The sequence below is a fragment of the Schistocerca cancellata genome, chromosome 5 (assembly GCF_023864275.1).
Source record: "Schistocerca cancellata isolate TAMUIC-IGC-003103 chromosome 5, iqSchCanc2.1, whole genome shotgun sequence".
Classification (NCBI taxonomy): Eukaryota; Metazoa; Arthropoda; class Insecta; order Orthoptera; family Acrididae; genus Schistocerca; species Schistocerca cancellata.
The window spans coordinates 268,651,692-268,675,572 of record NC_064630.1 but is presented as its reverse complement, the minus strand read 5'-3'; the positions used below and the strand labels follow the sequence as shown (position 1 = coordinate 268,675,572).

The 23,881-nt window shown below is 43.8% G+C and overlaps 1 protein-coding gene across 1 annotated transcript in view; it reads left to right on the top strand.

Moving 5' to 3' along the window:
* LOC126188245 (putative serine protease K12H4.7) overlaps positions 1-23,881 on the top strand; it is a 90,976-nt gene that overhangs the window by 51,928 nt on the left and 15,167 nt on the right. Inside the window, exon 6 of the mRNA XM_049929804.1 lies at positions 3,550-3,830. Within this exon, the coding sequence (XP_049785761.1) occupies positions 3,550-3,830 (281 nt within the window). The remainder of the gene's footprint in view (positions 1-3,549; positions 3,831-23,881) is intronic.

Genomic DNA, 23,881 nt, shown 5'->3' with positions numbered 1-23,881 from the left:
TGCGACTGGCGAATAATTTTCGAGCAGCAAAGGTCGACACCTTTTCCTTCACCCTTATTTCCTGGATGAGCTTCTCATCCTTAAAAACGGGGCAATCTCGAGAGGAAGCAGCGTGGTCACCCATACAGTTGATGCAGCGAGGGGATGGAGGCGGACAAGCACCCTCATGGGCATCCGTGCCACACGTAACACATTTGGCTGGATTGGAACAGGACTGGCTGGTGTGATTGAACCGCTGACATCGATAGCAACGCGTAGGGTTTGGGACATAAGGGCGAACGGAAATTATCTCATAGCCTGCTTTGATTTTCGATGGGAGTTGAACTGTGTCAAATGTCAAGAAGACAGTGCGGGTTGGAATGATGTTCGTGTCAACCCGTTTCATTACTCTATGAACTGCCGTGACGCCCTGGTCAGACAGATAGTGCTGAATTTCTTCGTCAGACAATCCATCGAGGGAGCGTGTATAAACGACTCCACGCGAGGAATTCAAGGTACGGTGCGGTTCCACCCGGACAGGGAAGGTGTGGAGCAGAGAAGTACGCAGCAATTTTTGTGACTGGAGGGCACTGTGTGTTTCTAACAACAGGGTGCCATTCCGTAATCTGGAACAAGACTTTACAGGACCTGCTATTGCGTCGACTCCTTTCTGAATAATGAAAGGGTTGACCGTGGAGAAGTCGTGACCTTCATCAGACCGAGAGACAACAAGGAACTGTGGCAACGATGGAAGAATCGTCTGTGGCTGAGACTCAGTATGCTTACGTTTGTGACTAGACTTAGTGGAAGGTGAGGAAACCATTGCGGAAGAATCCCCCATGATTACCGGCGTCTCCGATGGCGCGCTCCTCCCTTGTGGGGGCCCTCTCTGAGGGCACTCCCGCCTTAGGTGATTGTTCACACCTCAGGTCACACCTCCCGACAAACGGACGGAGGGACCAATCGGCATTTTCGGAAGGTATCAGCTCGGGTAATCACCCCTCCCTGGGCCTGGCCGTTACCAGGGGGTACGTACGTGTCCTACCTGTCTACCCGGGGCGGGGAATTACGCGTTACCCCGTCACCGGCTACGCACGAAGGGCGTGGGTCGGCCTTCAGACACGCACAGGGAGGAAGAAAGAGAAAGGGAAGGGAAGGAAGAGAGGTCTCAAACGCCGCAGCGGAGAAAAGAGAAAGAGAAGAGGTAAGGAAAAGAGAAGGACAAAGGAAGGAAAAAGACAGAGAAGGACAAAGGAAGGAAGAAGACATAAAAGCAAGGAAGGCAAGAAATGCAGTACATTTACGAGCGTCCGTCTCCGGACGTAGGCACAAACCATACTCCCAGATGGGGAGAAAGAGAAGGAAAGAGCCAGAGGTGAGGGGAGGAGGGGCGAAGATAGGGATGGGGAAGGATGCGGAATGGGAAGGTATGCAGCCCGGAAAGGAAGGAAGGCCACATTAGCTCGGGGTCCCATGCTCGCTACGCACGTATCCACAAAAGAGTTGTGGACCCCCTGGGGGGCTCTCCGAGACTGGCGAGCCCTGCAGACTCACCCCCAAAAGCCGAGAAATCGAATACTTTTCACTTCCGCACAAATTAATCATCGTGAAATCGTAATAGTGCTGTAACAAAATCGAAAATTAAATTCTGACCGTTATGTTTTTTCCTTTTTTGGGGGGGGGGTGAGTTGGCAAGGGGGAGGGGGGAGGTCATCAGTATTTTGACTGGTTGGATGCGGCCCGTCACGAATTCCTCACCTCTGCCAAACTCTTGATCTCAGAGTAGCGCTTGAAACCTACTCCTCAGTTATTTGCTGTATGTGTTCCAATCTTTGTCTTCCTCTATACTTTTTAGCGTCTACAGCTCTCTCTAGTACCATGTAAGCTATTCCGTGATGTCTTAACAGATTCCTTATCATCTGTCCCTTCTTGTCAGTGTTTCCCGTATATTGATTACCTCGCCGATTTTCTGGAGAATCTCCACATACCTTACCTCATCAGTCCACTTAATTTTCAACATTCTTCTGTAGCACCCAATGCCAAACGCTTCGATTCTCTTCTTTTTCCGGTTTCCTCACAGGTCACGTTTGGCTACTATACAATGCTGTGCTCCAAACGCACATTCTCAGACATTTCATCCTCACATTGAGGAATATGTTTAGTACTAGGAGACTTCTCTTTTCCAGGAATGCCCTTTTTGTCAGGGCTAGTCTGCTTTTGATGTCTTTCTTGCACCGTCCGTCACGTGTTATTTTGCTACCTAGTAGCACAATTCCTTAACTTCACTTACTTCGTGATCACCAATCCTGATCTTAAGTTTATCGCTGTTGTCATTTCTGCTATTTCTCATTACTTTCGTCTTTCTTCTGTTTACTCTCAATCTATACTCTGTACTCATTAGACTGTTCATTCCATTCAGCAGATCATGTAATTCTTCTTCACTTTCACTCAGGAGAGCAGTGTCATCAGCGAATCATGTCGCTGATATCCTTTCACTTTGAATTTTAATCCTATTCTTCAACCATTCTTTTATTTCCATCGTTGGTTCTCCAATGTATAGACTGAACAACAGGGGCGAATGATGACATTTACACCATTTTTAATCCGAGCACTTCTGTCTTGGTTTCCCAGTCTTACTATTCACTCTAGGCTCTTGTACATGTTGTATATCATCCGACCCTTCCTAGAGCTTACCCCAGTTTTCATCAAAATTTTGAACATTTGCACCATTTTACAATGTCGAGATGCAATGAACTTGTCTTGATTTTTCCATTATCAACGTGAGAACTGCCTCTCTGGTGCCATTAGCTTTCCTAAAGCCAAACTGATCGTTATTTAATACATCCTCAATTTTCTTTTAAATTCTTCTGTGTATTATTTTTGCTGGATGCGTGAGCTGTTAAGCTGATTGTGTGGTAATTCTCGCACTGTTGACTTTTCTCTCTTTGGAATTGTGTGGATTACGTACAGTATTACCGAAAGACAAATGATATATTGCCAGATTCATAGATTACACAGACGAAAGTGAATAGTCGTTTTTGTTGCCACTTCCCTCAATGATTTTAGAAATTCTCGTGGAATGTTATCTAATCCATCTGTCGTGTTCGATTTTAGGTCTTCCAGTGTTGTTTTAAATTTTGATTCTAACACTGGAGCGCTTGACAGTCATGTTGCCCACGTAAAAAATGTTTCAATTAAGTGTCATCAAATCGCCGCTCATCAGGTACACACACCTCCCTGAGCCAGTGCCCATTATACGAGTCCCTCATTCTGCCAGCTGACAACTGTGTCTCCCCTTCCTCTCTCCTCGGAAAAACTACTCGTCCCAACTATCAATGACCAGAGACAAGCCTTAGAATACGTCATTTAATAAAATCGCTGTAGGTTGCAGTAGTTACGAAAAAATGGAAAGACTTACACAAGACCGACTAGCGTGGAGAGTTGCGTCAAACCAGTCTTTGGACTGGAGATCACAACTACACATTTAACTGCTTGGAGGCTTTGAGGACCTCATCATACGCCTTTCCAGCACAGCGGAGAGAAATTAACTGTTGACCACTGACTGTGCAGGCTCTGCTCACCACTGGACGTGTCCCAAGAATACGACGTGGCGGGGCTGACCAGTTTCGCCATCAGCGCGTTCTCCGGGGCAGCGCAGTACAACTCGGTCACCACAATCGAAAGCAGCACTGTGGAGCAGTATTGCGAAGCGCTGAGGACCGCCAGCGGGTACTCTGCGCTGGAGCGCCTCACCAACTTCTTGGGGTTCAATGACGCAACATCCTGCGTCGACCCCGACTACGAAGCTTCTATCGAGTACTACCAGAGCACTGAATGGAGCGCTGATATCAGTAAGTGTTGTCTTTAATTGTGACTTTCTAAAAGGAATGCTTTGTTTAGTGAGTTTTGTGTTCTATAAATTTTATTTTCAATCAATTTCTAGGGCAAGATACAAGAGCAACTGCGAAAATAGAGAGAGCTGCGTAGAAAGTTAAAAAAACCTCATTGACTAATGAAACATGAACGAAGTCAAAATAAGTGCGAACACAGCCCTGATATAAGCGGTAAATTAATGTGAAAGCGTCGTCTTACGTGTTGAGTGCTGAGTTTGTGCTACGTAAAATCAGTCAATAGAGCAAAGTATTCCGTCTTACTAATGGCTCATTGATTATGATGACACCGAAACGAAAGATAGTACAGGGAGATGAAGGCCAAAACACTAGATTCTGCCTTTCAAACGTGTTTCACCTATGAGGTGGCAAGAGCGGTTCACGATAGCTTCAGCTTAGACGGTGGAGTAAGTCAGCAGAAAGGTGTGCTGAGTTCCCGACGAAGTAGTGCGTCAGAGCTGCCATACCATATCAGACGACACTTACATTCGTTGTATTTAGCCTCAACAAAGAGCGCAGAAGATAGACCGAAGAGTTATATTATATGGTTGCCATTTGAAGGCAGAGCATGGTGTGGTGGCCATAAAGGCTACCTAGCTTTAACTGATTTCATGGCTACTGCAATGTTAAAAACAGTACAGAGACAGCTGCAATGTAGTAAAATTGGAAATTTGTGGTAAGGTCTTATGGGACCAAACTGGTGAGGTCATCGGTCCCTAAGCTTACATACTACTTAATCTAACTTAAAATAACTTACGCTAAGGATGACACACACCCATGCCCGAGGGAGGACTCGAACCTCCGACGGGGGGAGCCTCACGGATCGTGACAAGATGCCTTAGACCGCGCGGCTACCCCGTGCAGCTTGCAAGGTAGGAAGTAGCACTACATGAAAGAGTACACTTAAACAGCCAAACACTATCGTGAAATAGTTCATTATTTAAAGCAGATGGAAGTTGTAAATTTACATTTATCCCTACAAAATCGATGACATACAAACGTCTTAGTGTTTGGAACAAGGAAAGTAACTCCTTCAGCAAAAGCAGAAACTGTATATTTATGAACTGAATATAATTAGACTAACAAATGTAAATGATGCTTTTGATTACTAATTGCTAACTTAAATGAAAATACATAGAATAAATCAAAACTCCCACTTTATCAAGTGATACATTATCACTAAAACAAACGTTAACTTCCCAACTCGCATTAGTTTCAGAAAATTACTTTAGTGACAGTTAATTTTTTCTTCTTCTACATCTACACCTACATCTACATTTATACTCCGCAAGCCACCCAACGTTGTGTGACGGAGGGCACTTTACGTGCCACTGTCATTACCTCCCTTTCCTGTTCCACTCGCGTGTGGTTCGCGGGAAGAACGACAGCCGGAAAGCCTCCATGCGCGCTCGAATCTCTCTAATTTTACATTCGTGATCTCCTCGGGAGGTATAAGTAGGGGGAAGTAATATATTCGATACCTCATCAAGAAACGCACCCTCTCGAAACGTGGACAGCAAGCTACACCGCGATGCAGAGCGCCTCTCTTGCAGAGTCTGCCACTTGAGTTTGCTAAACATCTCCGTAACGCTATCACGCTTACCAAATAACCCTGTGACGAAACGCGCCGCTCTTCTTTGGATCTTCTCTATCTCCTCTGTCAACCCGATCTGGTACGGATCCCACACTGATGAGCAATACTCAAGCATAGGTCGTACGAGTGTTTTGTAAGCTGCCGTACGGAGTGGCCGAGCGGTTCTAGGCGCTAGTCTGGAACCGCGCGACCGCTACGGTCGCAGGTTCGAATCCTGCCTCGGGCATGGCTGTGTGTGATGTCCTTAGGTTAGTTAGGTTTAATTAGTTTTAAGTTCTAGCGGACTGATGACCTCAGAAGTTAAGTCCCATAGTGCTCAGAGCCATTTTTTTTGTTTTGTAAGCCACCTTCTTTACTGATGGACTACATTTTCTAAGGACTCTCCCAATGAATCTCAACCTGGCACCCCCCTTACCAACAATTAATTTTATATGATCATTCCACTTCAAATCGTTCCGTACGCATACTCCCAGATATTTTACAGAAGTAAATGCTACCAGTGTTTGTTCCGCAATCATATAATCATACAATAAAGGATCCTTCTTTCTATGTATTTGCAATACATTACATTCGTCTATGTTAAGGGTCAGTTACCGCACCCTGCACCAAGTGCCTATCCGCTGCAGATCTTCCTCACTGTCAAACTAAAGCAGCTGAAAACCAAGAATACAGCATACAACGTAAATCTCTTCCCTCTGAAAAGGTCATGAAGATGATCATGTTTGGGCCACAGCCTCCAGTGTAGGACTAGAGAGAAACCAAGGGTCCTGGGCAGGGGAACTACCGCAAAAGGAGACATGGCCAACGCCAATGGCTCCGCCAGAGAGGAGGAAGGGTACTGAGCAAAAGGCATTGTCTGGTCCACCAGAAATGCTGGAGGCGACGATATATCAGCCAGAGATGGGAGACAGGAAGTGGAGGAGGAGGATAAGGCAGAGCAGAAGGAGGGCGAGTCAGAGTCCATGGGCCCCATATTGGGAGGCATGGAAGCAAGCTTCGCTGGGGCCTGACGCTGGAGGGGGGTCGGACCATGGTGGGAAAGGGGCGGCAATGGGTAAGCACACTGTTTCAAGTGGGAATCTGCATCTTGAACAACTTTTCGACCAGCCCTGTCGACCGGTTGACTGGAGGGCGACGGCAGTGATAACCCACCAGGGTATAGGTGCAACTGGTTTGCATGACAGGTCAGCATCCACCACAAACGACTGCTGACTCTTGCGGGCCACCACGATATCGAGCAGCCGCTCTTGCTACCAGCCAGAGACTGGGCCAAAACGGCAGTCCCAGAGGGAAAACACGGCAGGCGTTGGTGGTCCAGTGCATGCGAATCAGAGTGAAAAAAATCCAAGTCCTGGGGCTGTCGCCCATGTTTATGCTCTGCTGGACTGTATCTGTTGACTAACATTGCCCAGTATGTCGTCACTACCCTCGACAATGCATCATCACAGGAAGAAGCAGACATGTTCTTCATTTCTGTCATGAATGTACGCACAAAGTGTTCCACACTGAAGTTAGAAGACGGGTAGGACGAGGCGTTAGTCAGATGCTGGATTCCATTGTCAATGCAAAAGTGCTCATAAATTGTAATTAGTTAAAATTCTCTACTTTCTTCTTCGACTGAATGCAGGTTCAGGTTGTAAATAGAAAAAAGATATTGAAAGTTAGTAACAAAGTCATGCCAATGGCGGCTCAGTGTTACGCTTGAAAGGTTGCGTCTCTCCCACAAAAAGTTGCAAAACGGAACTAGCAGTACAGTGAGTATTAACATAAATATGTGGACTGGTGTTGTGACGAAGTATCGAATCACATTTTGACTGCAATATAGTTCACTACCTAAGAAATTATTCAGAGTTAGAGTGAACGATGCCTGTATTACAAGATCAGGATGGTAAAAGACAAAAGCAAACAGCCAGTCATCTCTAGCAGCCCTCGAAAAAATTGAAGGCCTCTCGCTCGTTTATTTATACAGTCAGCATAAATACTGGTATATGAACTCTTTGGCCCCCAGTCAAAATATTAATTATATGTTTCTCTGCACAAGCATACACAAAATTTTTCACGCGAGCAATAGTTTTTGGTGAAGGGGTCTGACAAGGTCTACGAGCATAAACACAACACACGGTGGTTGGCTGACGACTGAGCACACAGCAAAGGCACACTGGACGAGGCGCAAGCCGAAGTCCACGGTGGTTCAACTCAGCGTTAGAACTTCCCCGCCTGACTCATTACTGCCCACGCTTACGTCACCGGATCTGCCCATAGCATGCGTCGTGTGCACCATTCACTGCAGCTGTCCGCAATACTTCGCCGCGATAGCCAGTTCAGTTCATCTGCCTCTACAGCGATATCCGCCGGCGGGGATACTAAAAACATTCATACGTAATACATGATGTTGCTGTAGTCTTCAGTTTGATGCAGCTCTCCACTGCAAGTCTGTTCCGTGCAGGGCTCTTCATCTTCACACATCTCCTGCAAGCAACATCCAGTTGAACCCCCTGACTCTATTCGAGACTCCCTCTACAGTTTTTACGCCCACACTTCCCTCACTCACCAAATTGACGATTCCCTGCTGCCTCAGCAGGTATCCTACCAATCGATCCTTTCTTTCAATTTGGTTGTGCCATAAATTCATTTCTTTCCGAATACGATTTAATACTTCCTCATTAGTAATTCGATCTATACATCTTGAAAGTGTTGTTAATAAAAATTCTCTATTTGAACTAGACTGAACTGCATGTGACTGCTTTAGTCTTTAATAAAACTTGCATCTGACTGCGTATTTAACTGAATTGAACTTTATCTGACTGCATGAAAATATTGTTGGAAAATTAATACTCAAAATACACATCTGACTGCATGAAAGTTTAGTGGTAAAAATAAATGAAAGTCACCAACCTGCATCTGACTGCGTCTGTGGACAGCTCGTGCACTCCTTCCCGTTTAGCCGATAAAAAACAGATATTCAACTGAGCCGTAGTGCAGTGGCATAAAATTGTCATTCTAGATAACTTGACTCATTTTGGCCCTGTTTGTTACTTAATAAAAAATTCTGTCCTGATCTGAATAATTTTCCAACTGTGCAATGGCATATAGATTGTTTTACTTTGATAAATGAAATTATTAGCGTTACTCATGGGAACTTTAATGTACTTTTTGGTTCAATGCAAGCACAGGAGGCGGAGAACGACATAAGGTGTCAGATGAAACTCTAATTTTATCTAAAAAAATATTTATTGTTCAAACTTTTAAGGCACATGTGAAAAATTAAAAAAAACTTCTATAGCATGAATTTACGAGAAAGTTTCACAAAACGCTTATTGCATCAACAATGGGATTTCTATCAAGCTTTTAGACATTATTTAACCAAAGAAAACCTATTTTATTAATTATTCTTTCTAGTATCCCCAGGTATGTGCCGAGTTTCGCTCAATATATAGCTTATTATGTGCGTAGCGCCAATTCTTACTTTGATGCTGTCACAATCCAGCTGCTTCCTGCAGGCATCTAGCTCCGACTCGAAACACGTCTTCTGTCTCTGCGCATCTCCTCACCACTACTACAACTTTTACCGCGTGCACCTAGCTCTGTTTGGTGTCAAAGATCTTACTACTCGAAGATGTATTACTCGTCCAACCTTGCGGTTGGGAACTATCGACATTTTTCACTGGCTCTATCCTGATCGAATCTCAGCACATACCTTTCAATCTAATCTTCAGCATCCTATTGTAGCACTAAATTTCAAAGGTTCTATTCTCTTTTTACCTGAAATGTTAATCATGCAGGTTTCACCTCCGTACATTATTACTTACAAACAAACACCTTCAGAAAAGACTTCAAAGCATTTAAATTTATGTTTGGTGCAAACAAATTTCTCTTTCCCAAACTTTCGTTTTTTGCTAATGCTAGTCAGCATTTTACATCCTCTCTAAATCAATTATTTTGCTCCCAAAATGATAAAACACATCTACTGTTTATGATGTCTCGTTTCATAGTCTGATTCCTTCAGCACCGCCTGAGTTAATTTGACCACATTCTATTACGCTCCATTCATTTTTGAGTTGCTCCTCTTGTAACTTCTTTGCAAGACGTTGCCCATTCCGTTAAATTGCTCCTCCTAGTCCTTTCTCCGTTTCTGATAGGATTACAACGTCATCGGTAAACCACAAACTTTAATTACTTCCTAATTTTCTCAATGCACAGACTGAATAGCTGTTCCACTCGCTTCTCAGGTATTGCTTCCCTTTCACTTATAGCTGCATTCTGGTTTTTGTTCAAGTTAGCCTTTCGCTTCCTGTATTTCATCCCTGCTACCTTCAGAATTTCGAAGAGCCTATTCCAGTCAACATCGTTAAAAACTTCCTCCGAATCTAGAAATGCCATAAACATAGATTTGACTTTTTTAACATGTCTTCTAAGATTATTCTTAGCGTGAATAACCTTTCCGATGTAGGCTTATAACAGTTTTTCCATTCTGTAAATAATTCACGTCAGTATTTTACAACCATAACTTATTAAACCTATGTCCGCCCCAATAGCTGAGTGGTCAGCGTGACGGATTGCCGTCCAACGGGACCGGGTTCGATTCCCGGATGGATCGGGGATTTTCTCCACTCATTGACTGGGTGTTGTGCTGTCTTCATCATCATTTCATTTCACCGATTGGCAACGTATCAAAGATTAATGTAGCATACAGAGAAAGCGGAAAAACGTCATCCGCTAAATAACAACGCGAACGGAAGTGGGTGTTGAGTGTCGTGTCAGGCCGTTATTTAAGAGAATTTTGACGAAAAATAAGAGGACGACAGCTGCAAAGGTCACTGAAGAACTGAATGTCGCTCTCCCGACCCCTATCAGTACCAAAACAACACGAAGGGAGATACGGGAGCAGAGAACTGCAGTGTGAACAGGAATTTCAGAATCGCTCACCAGTTATGCAAATGCCCTTAACAGGAATATGTGATGCCGAAGCTTTATAATCTGTACATGGAGCAACGGAGGAAAGAAATTTCAATCAAAAACTTTATCCTCCGAATGCGAAAATATTTTGTTGATGCCCACCTACACAGGTAGAAATGATCATCGTCATAAAATAACAGATATAATCGCACGGAAAGATTTAAGTATTCGTTTTTTCCACGTGCTGTGCGAGTGGATTGGTAGAAAAATTATGTGGAGGTGGTTCTATGAACCCTCCGGAAGGCACATAAGTGTGAATTGCAGAGTAGTCAGGTAGAAGTAGAGGTAAATGTAGATTGGTATGACAGGTGAGATCAGGGTGGATGTCTACATTTGTAGTAACACCGTAGAAGGAAACATTGTTTCGTGGGCATAAAGGCAACCACGCACGACTTTTACTTCACTCGTTATTTCACAGTTCCAACAAAGATACACACATCAAAAAAAGTTTTGAATCACCTTGGTTCCGAGAGTTACGGAACCTGTGCAGAAAATTGGAATAGAGATCAACATAATCATCATTTCCGCCCTTTTTATTGCTCATGAAAACCCTACATTGCATGTTGTACCACCATACAGAGAGACCTTCAGCAGTGGTCGTCCAGATTGCTGTACACACCGGTACCTCTAATACCTAGCAGCACGTCCTCTTGCATTGATGCATGTCTGTATTCGTCGTGGCATACTATCCACAAGTTCATCAAGGCACTGTTGGTTCAGATTGTTCCACTTCTCAATGGCTATTCGGCGTAGATCCCTCAGAGTGGTTTGTGGGTCACGTCGTCCATAAATAGCCTTTTCAACATATCCCAGGTATGTTCGATTGGGTTCATGGCTGGAGAACATGCTGGCCACTCTAGTCGAGCGATGTCGTTACACTAATGAAAAAAGTCATTCACAAGATGTGCACGATGAGGGCGCGAATTGTCGTCCACGAAGACGAATGCCTCACCATTATGCAGTCTATATGGCTGCACAATCGATTGGAGGATGGCATTGACGTATCGTACAGCCGTTACGGCGCCTTCCACGACCACCAGCGGCGTACTTCTGCCCCGCATAATGCCACCCAAAACAATGAGGGAACCTCCACCTTGCTGCACTCGCTGGACAGTGTATATAAGGCCTTCAGCCTGACTGGGTTCCCTCCAAACACGTCTCCGACGATTGTTTCTCTGAAGGCATATGCGACATTCATCGGTGAAGAGAACGCGATGCCAATTCTGAGCAGTCCATTAGGCATGTTGTTGGCCCCATCTGTATCGCGCTGCATGGTGCCGTGGTTGCAAAGATGGACCTCGTCATGGATGTCGGGAGTGAAGTTACGCATCATGCAGCTTATTGGGCGCAGTTTGAGTCTTAACACGACGTCCTGTGGCTGTACGAAAAGCATTATTAAACATGGTGGCGCTGCTGTCTGGGGTCCTCCTCGGCGGATGTGGCCGAGCGGTTCTAGACGCTTCTGTCCGGCACCGTGATGCTGCTACGGTCGCAGGTTCGAATCCTACCTCGGGCATGGATGTGTGTGATGTCCTTAGGTTAGTTAGGTTTAAGTAGTTCTAAGTCTAGGGGACTGATGAGTTCAGATGATAAGCCCCAAAGTGCTTAGAGCCATTTGAACTATTTGAACCGTAGGTAGCGCTCATCCACTGCAGTAGTAGCCTTTGGGTGGCCTGAGCGAGTCATGTCATCGACAGTTCCTGTCTCTCTGTATCTCCTCCATGTCCGAACAACATCGCTTTGGTTCAGTGCGAGACGCCTGGACACTTCCCTTGTTGAGAGCCATTCCTGGCACAAAGTAACAATGCGGACGCGATCGAACCTCGGTATTGACCGTCTAGGCATGGTTGAACTAGAGACAACACGAGCTCTGTACCTCCTTCCTGATGGAATGACTGGAACTGATCGGCTGTCGGAACCTCTCCGTCTAATAGGCGCTGCTCATACATGGTTGTTTACATCTTTGGGCGGATTTAATGATATCTCTGAACCGTCAAAGGGACTGTGTCCGTGATTCAGTATCCACAGTCAACGTCTATCTTCACGAGTTCTGGGAACCGGGGTGACGCAAAAAAAAAATTTATGTGTATGTATTCATAAGATAAGACCTAAGTATCAAGTCTTGCGAAATTCAAAGTTTCAGCGAACTGAATGTTAAATGCCTTACATTCAGTTATATTGCCGACAACTCCAGTTTACGGTGAACTACCTCACACTCAGCCAACAGCCTTTCACTACCATATCCACTCCAGTAACATCAGTTTAAATGTGGTTGAAATGCCCCAACGGCAAAACCCTCAAACCGTAAATACAGGCCAGACAACAGTGAGCAGTCTAAAACAGATGAAACACACAATTAGATATAGGCTTAAGCTATAGATTGCTGAATTCCATCGAATTAAAATGACAAATCCGGGGAAGTATATATACCCAGTTAGTACACCTAAGTCTTATTAACTTGAGCCAGAAAAAATAGTAATATCACACTAGCCGAACTGTAGTATAATTGTTTTTTATCAATTTACCCCGTGATACTCAAGGTGAATCAACTGTTATTGCGATGACGGCAACTACAAATGTCTGGCATACCGAACATTACAAATCAGCCCCGTTAGCACACACACACACACACACACAGTGGGTATCAAGTTCACACGTTCGTACAGAAGTCGACCAACATTGAAAAGCCCAGGCTGCCTGCCTTTCTGAGAGACAATTCCATACAACTGGTGCCGCCTGAATATAAATAATAATGTAGAGCCAAGTCCACCGCGCGGCCTAACACACAATCACCGGGCTAGCCGGCTCCCGGTTTTGTGACCAGCCAGCAGCCACGAGGAAAACTGACCATAGTCACTGCAGTCGGCAACTTACTTTTCCTCGCCGGCGGCGCTGCTTAAATTGCCTCCCCCGGCCATGCCCTCTCTTAGCCGACCAGGAAAGACACAGAAATCTTAGAGCACCTATAGGAGAGCGTAATAACTATCGATACGCGCACCTGCATCGATCACTTCCTCTAAAGCTTTTCCTCTACGGTTCTCTCAAGTACGACGTAGGTTCTTCATTGATGTCTTGAAACATGTGCTACGATCCCTTCCCTTCTTCTTGTCAGTGTTTTCCATATGTTCATTTCTTTTCCGATTCCACGGAGAACCTCCTCGTACCTCATCATGCACCTAATTTTCAACTTCTTTCTGTAGAAGCATATCTCAAACACTTCGGTTAAATTCTTTTCCGGTTTTCCCATACTCCACGAATCACTGCCATACATTACTGTGCTCTAACGGTAGATCGTCGGAAATTTCTTCCTCAAATTAAGGCCAGTGTTTGGTACTAGTGGACGTCTTTTTGCGGGTAATTGCCATCTTTGTCCGCCCTAGACTGCTTTTCACGCCCTCTGTCCTTCGTCCACCGTGCGTAATTTTCAAAGTAGCAGAATTCCTCCACTTCGTCTACTTTGTGGTCTTCTATTTTGGTATTAAGTTTATTGCTAATTTAATTTTTGCTACCCATAGTTTACGGAGCGAGGTGGCGCAGTGGTTAGCACACTGGCCTCGCATTCGGAAGGATGACGGTTGAAATCCTCGTCCAGCCATCCTTATTTAGGTTTTCCATAATTTCCCTAAATCGCTTCAGGCAAATGCTGGGATGTTTCCTTTGAAAGGGCACCGCTGATTTCCTTCCCTAATCCGATCTTCTGCTCCGTCTCTAATGACCACGTTGTCTACTGGACGTTAAACACTGATCTCCTCCTACTCGTCGTTACTTCCACCTTTCTGCGGTCTCAATCTAAATTCTGTACGCACTGGACGTTTTAGTTTCCGAGTTCTTTTAAGTACCTGCGTTGCTTCGATGGTTGCATAGTATACTGCTACAGCTGGATATGATTACTTATTGAGACAGGCCAGCGTTTCAGATGACAAGCTCACTGTGGAGTTAGGTCAGATACTTTATTTTGCTACATCATATCTTGTGGAATTGAGTGGAGAACGCATTTACACAGGTATTGCAATTCTTTCTCGCTTTCACTAAGTAGAAGAATGTCATCAGCGAATCTTAACATTGATAAGGTTTCACCTTGAAGTTTAGTCCCATTCTTGAACCTTTATTTTATTTCGTCATTGCTTGTCCGATGTACAGATTGAACAGTAAGCGAGAAAGGCAACGTCTCTGTCACATATCCTTTCTAATCCGAGCGCTCCGTTCTTAGCCTTTCGCTCTTATTGTTTCTTGGTTCTTGTACACAGTGAATAATACTTGCCTCTCCGTAAACTTATACCTCTTCTCCAAAGAATTTCAAATATCTTCCTCCATTTAACGTTCTCGAAAGCTTTTTCCACCCCAACAAATACTGTGTACGCGTCTTCATGATTCTTAATCTTTGCTTCCATTACCTAGCTCAATGTCAGATCAGCATCTCTGGGGCCTTTACCTTTCCTAAGCCAAAAATGTTCATTTAAAAGATCCTCAGCTTTCTTTACCTTTCTTCTGTATACTACTCTTGTCAAAAATTTGGATTTACAATTGTTAAGCTGATTATGTGGTAGTTCTCACACTTATCTGCCATTGCTATGTTCTGGATCGTGTTCCTGAAATGTCCCGGAAGTCTGACGAACGTCTCCAGACTCGGATTCTAAAAACCAATGTGAATGGCTGTAGAAATGAAGTATAGTGGAGACAATGGAACTATGCATCAACATTCTTCTCTTGACTACACAAACACTGACTAGGAGTGCGGCAAGACTAATCCCACGGCGTGATACTGGTACATTTCGGTAGGTCGCCAGACACTACTGAGAAGTATGTTATTTAAACCAGCGTTTTGTAGCCTATTGTTGAGTCAGAACCGTGCGCCAACGTTACATGTGTTCTTGGCAGTGATTAACGTTTCCTGCACCATCATGATTCTAAGTCCTTACCTTCGGGCCGAGTGCAAACCAGGCAAGCACACTTGGGCTGCTCTTCATGGTGCCGCGTTTACAGGAGCATGGACCTCTCTCCTGTCGGTCATGTCCATACATGACCACGACAAATGCTGGCATTCAACCGTGTCCTTTATCAGTACATAGATATTTGAGAATAAGCAAAGTACATAGCACCGAAGGACAATATTAGAACTTACATAATCCATGTTACGTAATTGCGACGGTTTTCGTAACATATCATCAATGACGTTGACTATTATGTGGAATTCTGTTATGTGATGTAATAGCACAACACCGAGGGAAGGAACTAATCGCGCTGCGAATTTTATTCAAACTGACGAAATTCAAAATCAGACAATTGAAATCTCAAGTTTTAAAAGTTTTCTTCGAGACACGGGTTTGTCACTCAGTTCCTTAAGACATGTAGCTGCAAGGTGAAGTGTCTGACGTTATCTCACAGGGAACTTGTCGTCTGAAGTATCGGCCTATCTGGAGAGCTGATCATATCTTACTGTAGGAGAACGCCACGCAATCACTGAACCAAGGAAGGGAATTACAAAGATAATTATTAAGGTAAAATGTATTCTTGTAAGCAAAAATTAACGTCAATGAAATAAAAATTAGCAAACACACTATTTGCTTATATGTTCATCTGTGTATCGACTTCGTAACCTTGCATATTGAGAAATTTATCTTAAACACTTCGTTCTGGTACGGCGTTGTCATCTTCAGTGTTTGTTATCAGTGAGTTACTTAATACTCAGGAGGTCCGAAGTTGAAAACTCTTTGTCTACGGAGAATACGCCGGAAATATATTTTACTCTAGTCTAACGCATTAAGCAACCGACTCTGCTCACGTCAATAAAATCATCGCCATCGAGGGTACACTTACTATGGACGATACATGATCAAGCATTTTTTGTCATTGTCAATGTAACTCGAATTGCGGCTCTTAGCCAATGCAACGTGCAATAGCAGAACTGAAAGAGCAACGAATTGTCGCGCATTTTGTGAGCTTCATCGATGACGAGGAAGTAATGATTCAAGTTCTTTTGGCCGGCCGCGGTGGTCTCGCGGTTCTAGGCGCGCAGTCCGGAACCGCGCGACTGCTACGGTCGCAGGTTCGAATCCTGCCTCGGGCATGGATGTGTGTGATGTCCTTAGGTTAGTTAGGTTTAAGTAGTTCTTAGTTCTAGGGGACTGATGACCACAGCTGTTAAGTCCCATACTGCTCAGAGCCATTTGAACCATTTTTGAATCAAGTTCTTTTCTGTGGTAATGGCCATACAGATTACTCTCAGCAAATAGGGTTACACATATGTGGTGTAATCTGCAACACCGCATCAAACAGAACAAATACAATTGCAACTTCTTTCATATAAGTACAGTAGAAGCCCGATATAACGCAGTTGTCGGGGGACACGCTTTACTCTCATGTTTTAGCGTAGCTACGGTGTATCGAGAGTGAACTGTGTAATGACAAACTACGCATGGAAAGTGAGAAGAACAGGTAACGCAATATTATACATACAGTACTACACTGTAATTAATTGCAAAGAACGTTAGAAGTAAAACATTGCCGAATCTTACCAAACAAGGTACACCATTTAGACGAATTTCACTCGAACATCGACCAAACAACAGCATGAGTTTCAATACGCTATATAAAGGACACTGTCAAATATAATATAACAGTTTACAATACTGCTTGCAAGCTACAGTATGTCATTAGTGTGTTGATTTCAAGAAGTCAGTTAGCTTTCTTTGACTGGTCATTTCATGCAGTTCCTTTAGCGCGTCAGGTGCAAGAACTTAGTTAGTTTGATTCAATTTGTCGCTGCATCCACGTAATCGTCTTATTCATATTATCCAATATTTCACGTATACTGGGAACATCATCTACACTCTCTTCTTCAGCTTCTTCAGCCTCAACTTCGACTGCTTCACTACTCTCACTTCAAACAGCTTCAGTTACGCCCTTGTCATCTATGACTTTCGAAGTCGGTTCTTCGTTGTCGACGACTACTCAACGGTTCAAGTCTTCAGGATCAGTATTGCACTGTAGAACATTACAGGCAGGCTAGATGTTACTTTTGTTGAAACGTATGTCACTACAGCGTTCATCTCTTGAATTTTCTTTAGTGGAACACTTGTTCCAGCAATTCCTAACAGTGGTCGGACCGATGCTTTGCCACACCAGGCTTACTGAATACGCAACACTCTCAAAGATTTATAAATTTTTCATTTCCTCATCTGAATTTACTGCTGAAGTGAGCAGTTCACGGTGATAACGAGCCTTAAGTGCTCGTATGATGCCGTGATCCAGCGGCTGAATTAACGCTGCCGTGTTTCAGCAGGTGGATGAACTGTTCTTCTCTCAGCTAAAGTGACCGTAGGTGCATTTTCGCTGACAGGACAAACTCTTCTTGAAACCAGTTGATGAAAATGTCACATGTCATCCAAGCATTCTTGGTTTGAATGCCTGTAAGTTAATTGTAAAGATGACATGTTTACATGCTTGAAACACCTCGGGCTTTTACTTTTACCTACACAAAGAGGTTTGAGCTTATGGCTGCCCAGTTTATCTGTGGCAAAAAGGAGGATTAGTCTGTCTTTATTCACTTCCAAACCTGTTTGTTTTTCGAGAGTTCTGATTTGAAGCGATCGACAATAAACCACCGTTCCATCACAATTATACACGTGATCATTTTAATTTTCATCTGCCATTATTTTGTGTAGAATTTCAGGAAACTTTAAAGCGGATTCACTGTCGCAGGACCTTGCCTCTCCTTGAATAGTCGTTTGACGAAATCCACAGACATTTCCATCCTGATAGCCATCCATCGAAAGCTTTATAATCTTTGTTGTCATAGAAATAACAGTGAAATTTTTCAATTTAGGCCCTAATAACTCGCCCAGAGAGTGGCACGTCTACATTTCTCTTAATTAAAAACCACCGTTAAAGATTTTTGTCAAGCTGTTTTTTGTTATGTAGTCTGTTTTCTGTCCATTCCCGCATCACTTTCAACTATGTTTAAAAAACTTCTGCGTTTATTCTCTTATTTCACCCATCCCCTGATATTCCTTCGGATACACAACAGTCGCGTGAGAAACTTGCTTTAGTTTGCGCATTCTTCATATGATCAAAAATTTTATTTTATCACTCAGAGAATACGTTCTCCGTTTCTGTGAGCTCGTAACAAGCACACATAAGTATAGACAATGGATGAATAATTTAAGATCCACGTGATGGTTGTGCTCATTTTGATTGTTGCCAAGCACTGTTGCATAGTCACTTTGTTGACTGAGTGCAATGTTAACCGAGCGAGCGAGGTAGCGCAGTTGTTAACACACTGGACCCGCGTTAGGGATGACGACGGTTGAAACCCTCGTCCGGGCATCCTGACATAGGTTTTCCGTAGTTGCCCTGAATCGCTTAAAGCAAATGACGGGATGGTTCCTCCGAAAGGGCACGGCCGCTTTCCTTCTCCATCCTTCCCTAATCCAAGCTCGTGCTCCGTGTCTAATGACAACGCTGTCGACAGTACGTTAAATACTAATCTCCTCGTCCTCCTACAATGTTAACCGTGAAATGTTAATTTGAAGATTGTGTCCAGCAACAATCCTGGTATACTAATAAGGTAAACCAAATGCTGTGTTTGATTACGTCCATCTACACTCCTGGAAATTGAAATAAGAACACCGTGAATTCATTGTCCCAGGAAGGGGAAACTTTATTGACACATTCCTGGGGTCAGATACATCACATGATCACACTGACAGAACCACAGGCACATAGACACAGGCAACAGAGCATGCACAATGTCGGCACTAGTACAGTGTATATCCACCTTTCGCAGCAATGCAGGCTGCTATTCTCCCATGGAGACGATCGTAGAGATGCTGGATGTAGTCCTGTGGAACGGCTTGCCATGCCATTTCCACCTGGCGCCTCAGCTGGACCAGCGTTCGTGCTGGACGTGCAGACCGCGTGAGACGACGCTTCATCCAGTCCCAAACATGCTCAATGGGGGACAGATCCGGAGATCTTGCTGGCCAGGGTAGTTGACTTACACCTTCTAGAGCACGTTGGGTGGCACGGGATACATGCGGACGTGCATTGTCCTGTTGGAACAGCAAGTTCCCTTGCCGGTCTAGAAATGGTAGAACGATGGGTTCGATGACGGTTTGGATGTACCGTGCACTATTCAGTGTCCCCTCGACGATCACCAGTGGTGTACGGCCAGTGTAGGAGATCGCTCCCCACACCATGATGCCGGGTGTTGGCCCTGTGTGCCTCGGTCGTATGCAGTCCTGATTGTGGCGCTCACCTGCACGGCGCCAAACACGCATACGACCATCATTGGCACCAAGGCAGAAGCGACTCTCATCGCTGAAGACGACACGTCTCCATTCGTCCCTCCATTCACGCCTGTCGCGACACCACTGGAGGCGGGCTGCACGATGTTGGGGCGTGAGCGGAAGACGGCCTAACGGTGTGCGGGACCGTAGCCCAGCTTCATGGAGACGGTTGCGAATGGTCCTCGCCGATACCCCAGGAGCAACAGTGTCCCTAATTTGCTGGGAAGTGGCGGTGCGGTCCCCTACGGCACTGCGTAGGATCCTACGGTCTTGGTGTGCATCCGTGCGTCACTGCGGTCCGGTCCCAGGTCGACGGGCACGTGCACCTTCCGCCGACCACTGGCGACAACATCGATGTACTGTGGAGACCTCACGCCCCACGTGTTGAGCAATTCGGCGGTACGTCCACCCGGCCTCCCGCATGCCCACTATACGCCCTCGCTCAAAGTCCGTCAACTGCACATACGGTTCACGTCCACGCTGTCGCGGCATGCTACCAGTGTTAAAGACTGCGATGGAGCTCCGTATGCCACGACAAACTGGCTGACACTGACGGTGGCGGTGCACAAATGCTGCGCAGCTAGCGCCATTCGACGGCCAACACCGCGGTTCCTGGTGTAGCCGCTGTGCCGTGCGTGTGATCATTGCTTGTACAGCCCTCTCGCAGTGTCCGGAGCAAGTATGGTGGGTCTGACACACCGGTGTCAATGTGTTCTTTTTTCCATTTCCAGGAGTGTATTTTTGCTATTGTTCAGAGAATCTGGAGGTTGCAGAAGAAGTTGTACTAAAGAAAGTCTACGTGCACATTGTAATAAGATTTTTTTGAAGTTTACAGAATATACTGAGAGTGCAAAAATTATTCATACATGATGTTTTATTTGGGGGACACACTTTATTCCGCGTCATATCCGAATCTACGGTATATTGGGCTTATACTGTATCTGAATATGTTTTATAGACATACAGCGCTATTTTCACTTACACCTATTTTTTAAAGAAATTCTACTTGAAGTGTGTACAATGCAGTATAGTCTACTTTTTTTACTCTTTTATAAACTGGCACTTGCTAAATAATTCCTGACTCATGGTATGTTGATTTGTGTTATTGCACAGCTATTGATTGCGTTATATTTAGGCAGACGCTCCTCTAAGTGGCCTCGCAGTTAGTGGCACCATGTCTCGGATTGCGCGGCCCCTCCCGCCGGAGGTTCGACACCTCCCCCAGACATGGGTGTGTGTGTGTGTTGTTCTTACCATAAGTTAGTTTAAGTAGTGTGTAAGTCTAAGGACCGCTGAGCACAGCAGTTTCGTCCCTTAGGAATTCACACATTAGAACATTTTCTAGACGGGGACGTGGAAAATCGATCCCAGCAATGTGTTCCTTTTGTTTAAGTAGGCTTACAAATACTGGAGTTGAACATTTTCAGTATCTTCAGACACATTCAGCTTCATACAAGCTGCCTGGGGTGTTCACCGTGTACACGTCTTATAAATCCAGAGAAGAGTTTTATTACACCGTATTGACTTCAACGACACGTTCTCCGTGAAATAATTCGCTGTATTAAACACCTCGCTCTGACCACCAGAAATTGCGTACGTGAGACTCACCAAACCGCTATTCACTACTTAATAAGCCACCAAATGTATTTTGAAATGCTGATAGTGTAATACTTTCACCGTACTTCTTAATGATATCTCTGGCTTTTGTTTTGTAGAAACTCACCATCGCAGAGAATCTGATCCTTCTCTGCAAGTATTCCCTTAGTAAGTGGCAACTAAAACCCTCCATTGACGGACACAACATACAAAGTACGCAGAAGATATTTACTTAGGCAATATTTAGTCACACAGAAACACAGTTCCAATAACTCATCAAGATTTTTTATGAATTCTGGTAACATTACGATGTAGATATCATTTTGCGCTCGTATCGAAGGTTTAGCTAAGAACAAACCCCACATTTGCTTCGGAATTAACAGCATATTAAAGCAAAAAGATGATTATAGAAATCAGTTCAGAACATAGGTTTGCTTACGGACTTAAAAAGTGATTAAAATATGAGTGGAAATGACTGATGCAGCAGTTAGAAAGAAGAAACGTTTGTCTTTCAGGATACAAGCTTTCCGCGAGACAAAGGGAGTAGTGACAGGTAAAATTCACGTATTTTCCTAAATAGTTACTCTTAATCTACGCATAATGTAGCAAGTAGATTTTAAGTGAGACTCCAGAAATCTGAAAAATACCCATCTAAAGCCAGCATAAAATTTTCATTGGATTTAAAAACATTATCCAGCCATAAATTTCTTTATGTGTGAGAATAGATGCACGTTAGAGGGCACCAAATCTAGATAATGAGATCCGTGCTACAACAACCTTCAAGTCAAATTTCTAATTTTCCAATTGTCAAAACATACTTTCGAGCAGGTACGTTGTCCAGCGGAAATACAATCTTTTTGCATTTGCTAGCTAGCCATCATCTAACATAGTCATTGAACGAGCTGGTGTACAGAAATTTCATCATAGTAAGCACTTGTTGTTTTTCCATTTTTCACGCATTCAGTAAGAACAATCTCTATTTCATCTTAAAAATGACAGTTGTAACTTTTGAGGCAGTTGAAACTTCCTCCTGTTTTGCTATAGCACCACAGGTTTCAACTCAATGATTTGATTAGAGTTTCATTTCTGGAATGCTATGGTGAACCTACGTCTCAGTCACAGCTACGCTCTGACAAACAAAAGTTGATCAAGTGTTTTTAAACCGCTCAAAACGGTGTTGAGTAGATCGTTTTCGCGTTTGCTTTTCGTTACCAGATAACGAATTCATAACCCATTTTGTAGAAAGTTTTCTTGTAGTTTATTATTCATATAAAAGACAAAGTATCCTTTTTCGAACGTGGAGATGGTGTTAGCTATTTTACACTCGTTTAATCGCAAATCACCCAATACAACATTGTGCTCTTTTTTAATGCGTTCACCTGGAATTTCAGATTTATAAAGCCCTTCAGACGAATCAAAGAAAAGGTTCAAATGGCTCTGAGCATTATGGGACTTAACATCTGAGGTCATCATTCCCCTAGAACTTAGAACTACTTAGAACTAACTAACCTAAGGACATCACACACATCCATTCCCGAGGCAGGATTCGAACTTGCGACCGTAGCGTTCAGACGAATCATCTTAACAAAATAACGACACCTTTAAACTAAGTTGCCCCATTGTGAATTATTTAAAATTAAATTGATGCTTTATTAGAAGACTTCATCAGCCAAAGATGAATCTTTTATTGTGGAACATGTATTAATTTTACATAATCAAAATTCAGTGATTTCGCCGTCTTTGAATCCGGCAGGGAATTTTTCCTAGTCATAACTTAAAATTCTATGTGGTTGCTCGCAATGCTGTCCCCTTGGCCATTTGACTGGTTCAGACGTAACGTCAGTGACTCCTTTTTACTTTTGCAACCTAGGCTGTATGATTTAATGGCCAGAGTAGTCTATCTCTCACACATTGAATTGAAGCTCACGCGGAGATGCGCGTTTAAAATGTTGACCGTGGTTCTAGGTATATATTTTCTGGCCATTTCCGGTCATGTTCATCTAACAGTCAACATTTGGATGCCCAGTGAAGCGTCAGCTACCTGTGGAGGGTGAGTGTGAACTTTCAATGCTACCTACTGTTCATCGCCTCTGCCACATCAGTGTCCACGCCTGCCGAATATACTGTTCAAAAACAATAAGTTCCACATTATTTATCTGCTTCTTACCTTTTTAAGCTTATTGCCTTTACAATATTACACTAAAAAGAATCAGTTGATTATTCATCCAAGTTTAGTGTAGACCCATATTTTGAAAATTCCACGCTAACATCCCTAATGCGTAATACCGTAGCTCTCTGAATACATGTCTTCCCACAACACGGAAAGAACAAGAAAGTGGCATAATGATGCTAATCCCAAAAGTCGAACATAATTACACTTGGGTCCAAAATTAAAGCAACAAACGTAAATTTTGCGAGGTTGCTTTTCTTTTGCACTAAAACAGTGTATAGATATTACAAACAATGTAAAGAATAGAGAACGTAAGCAACTGTAATATGGTTAACGGTAGACAAAAATGTTCTTCGTTTTTTCCAACTTCAATGTCCTCAGTGTAGGGTGTGACCACCTCTGAGAGCAA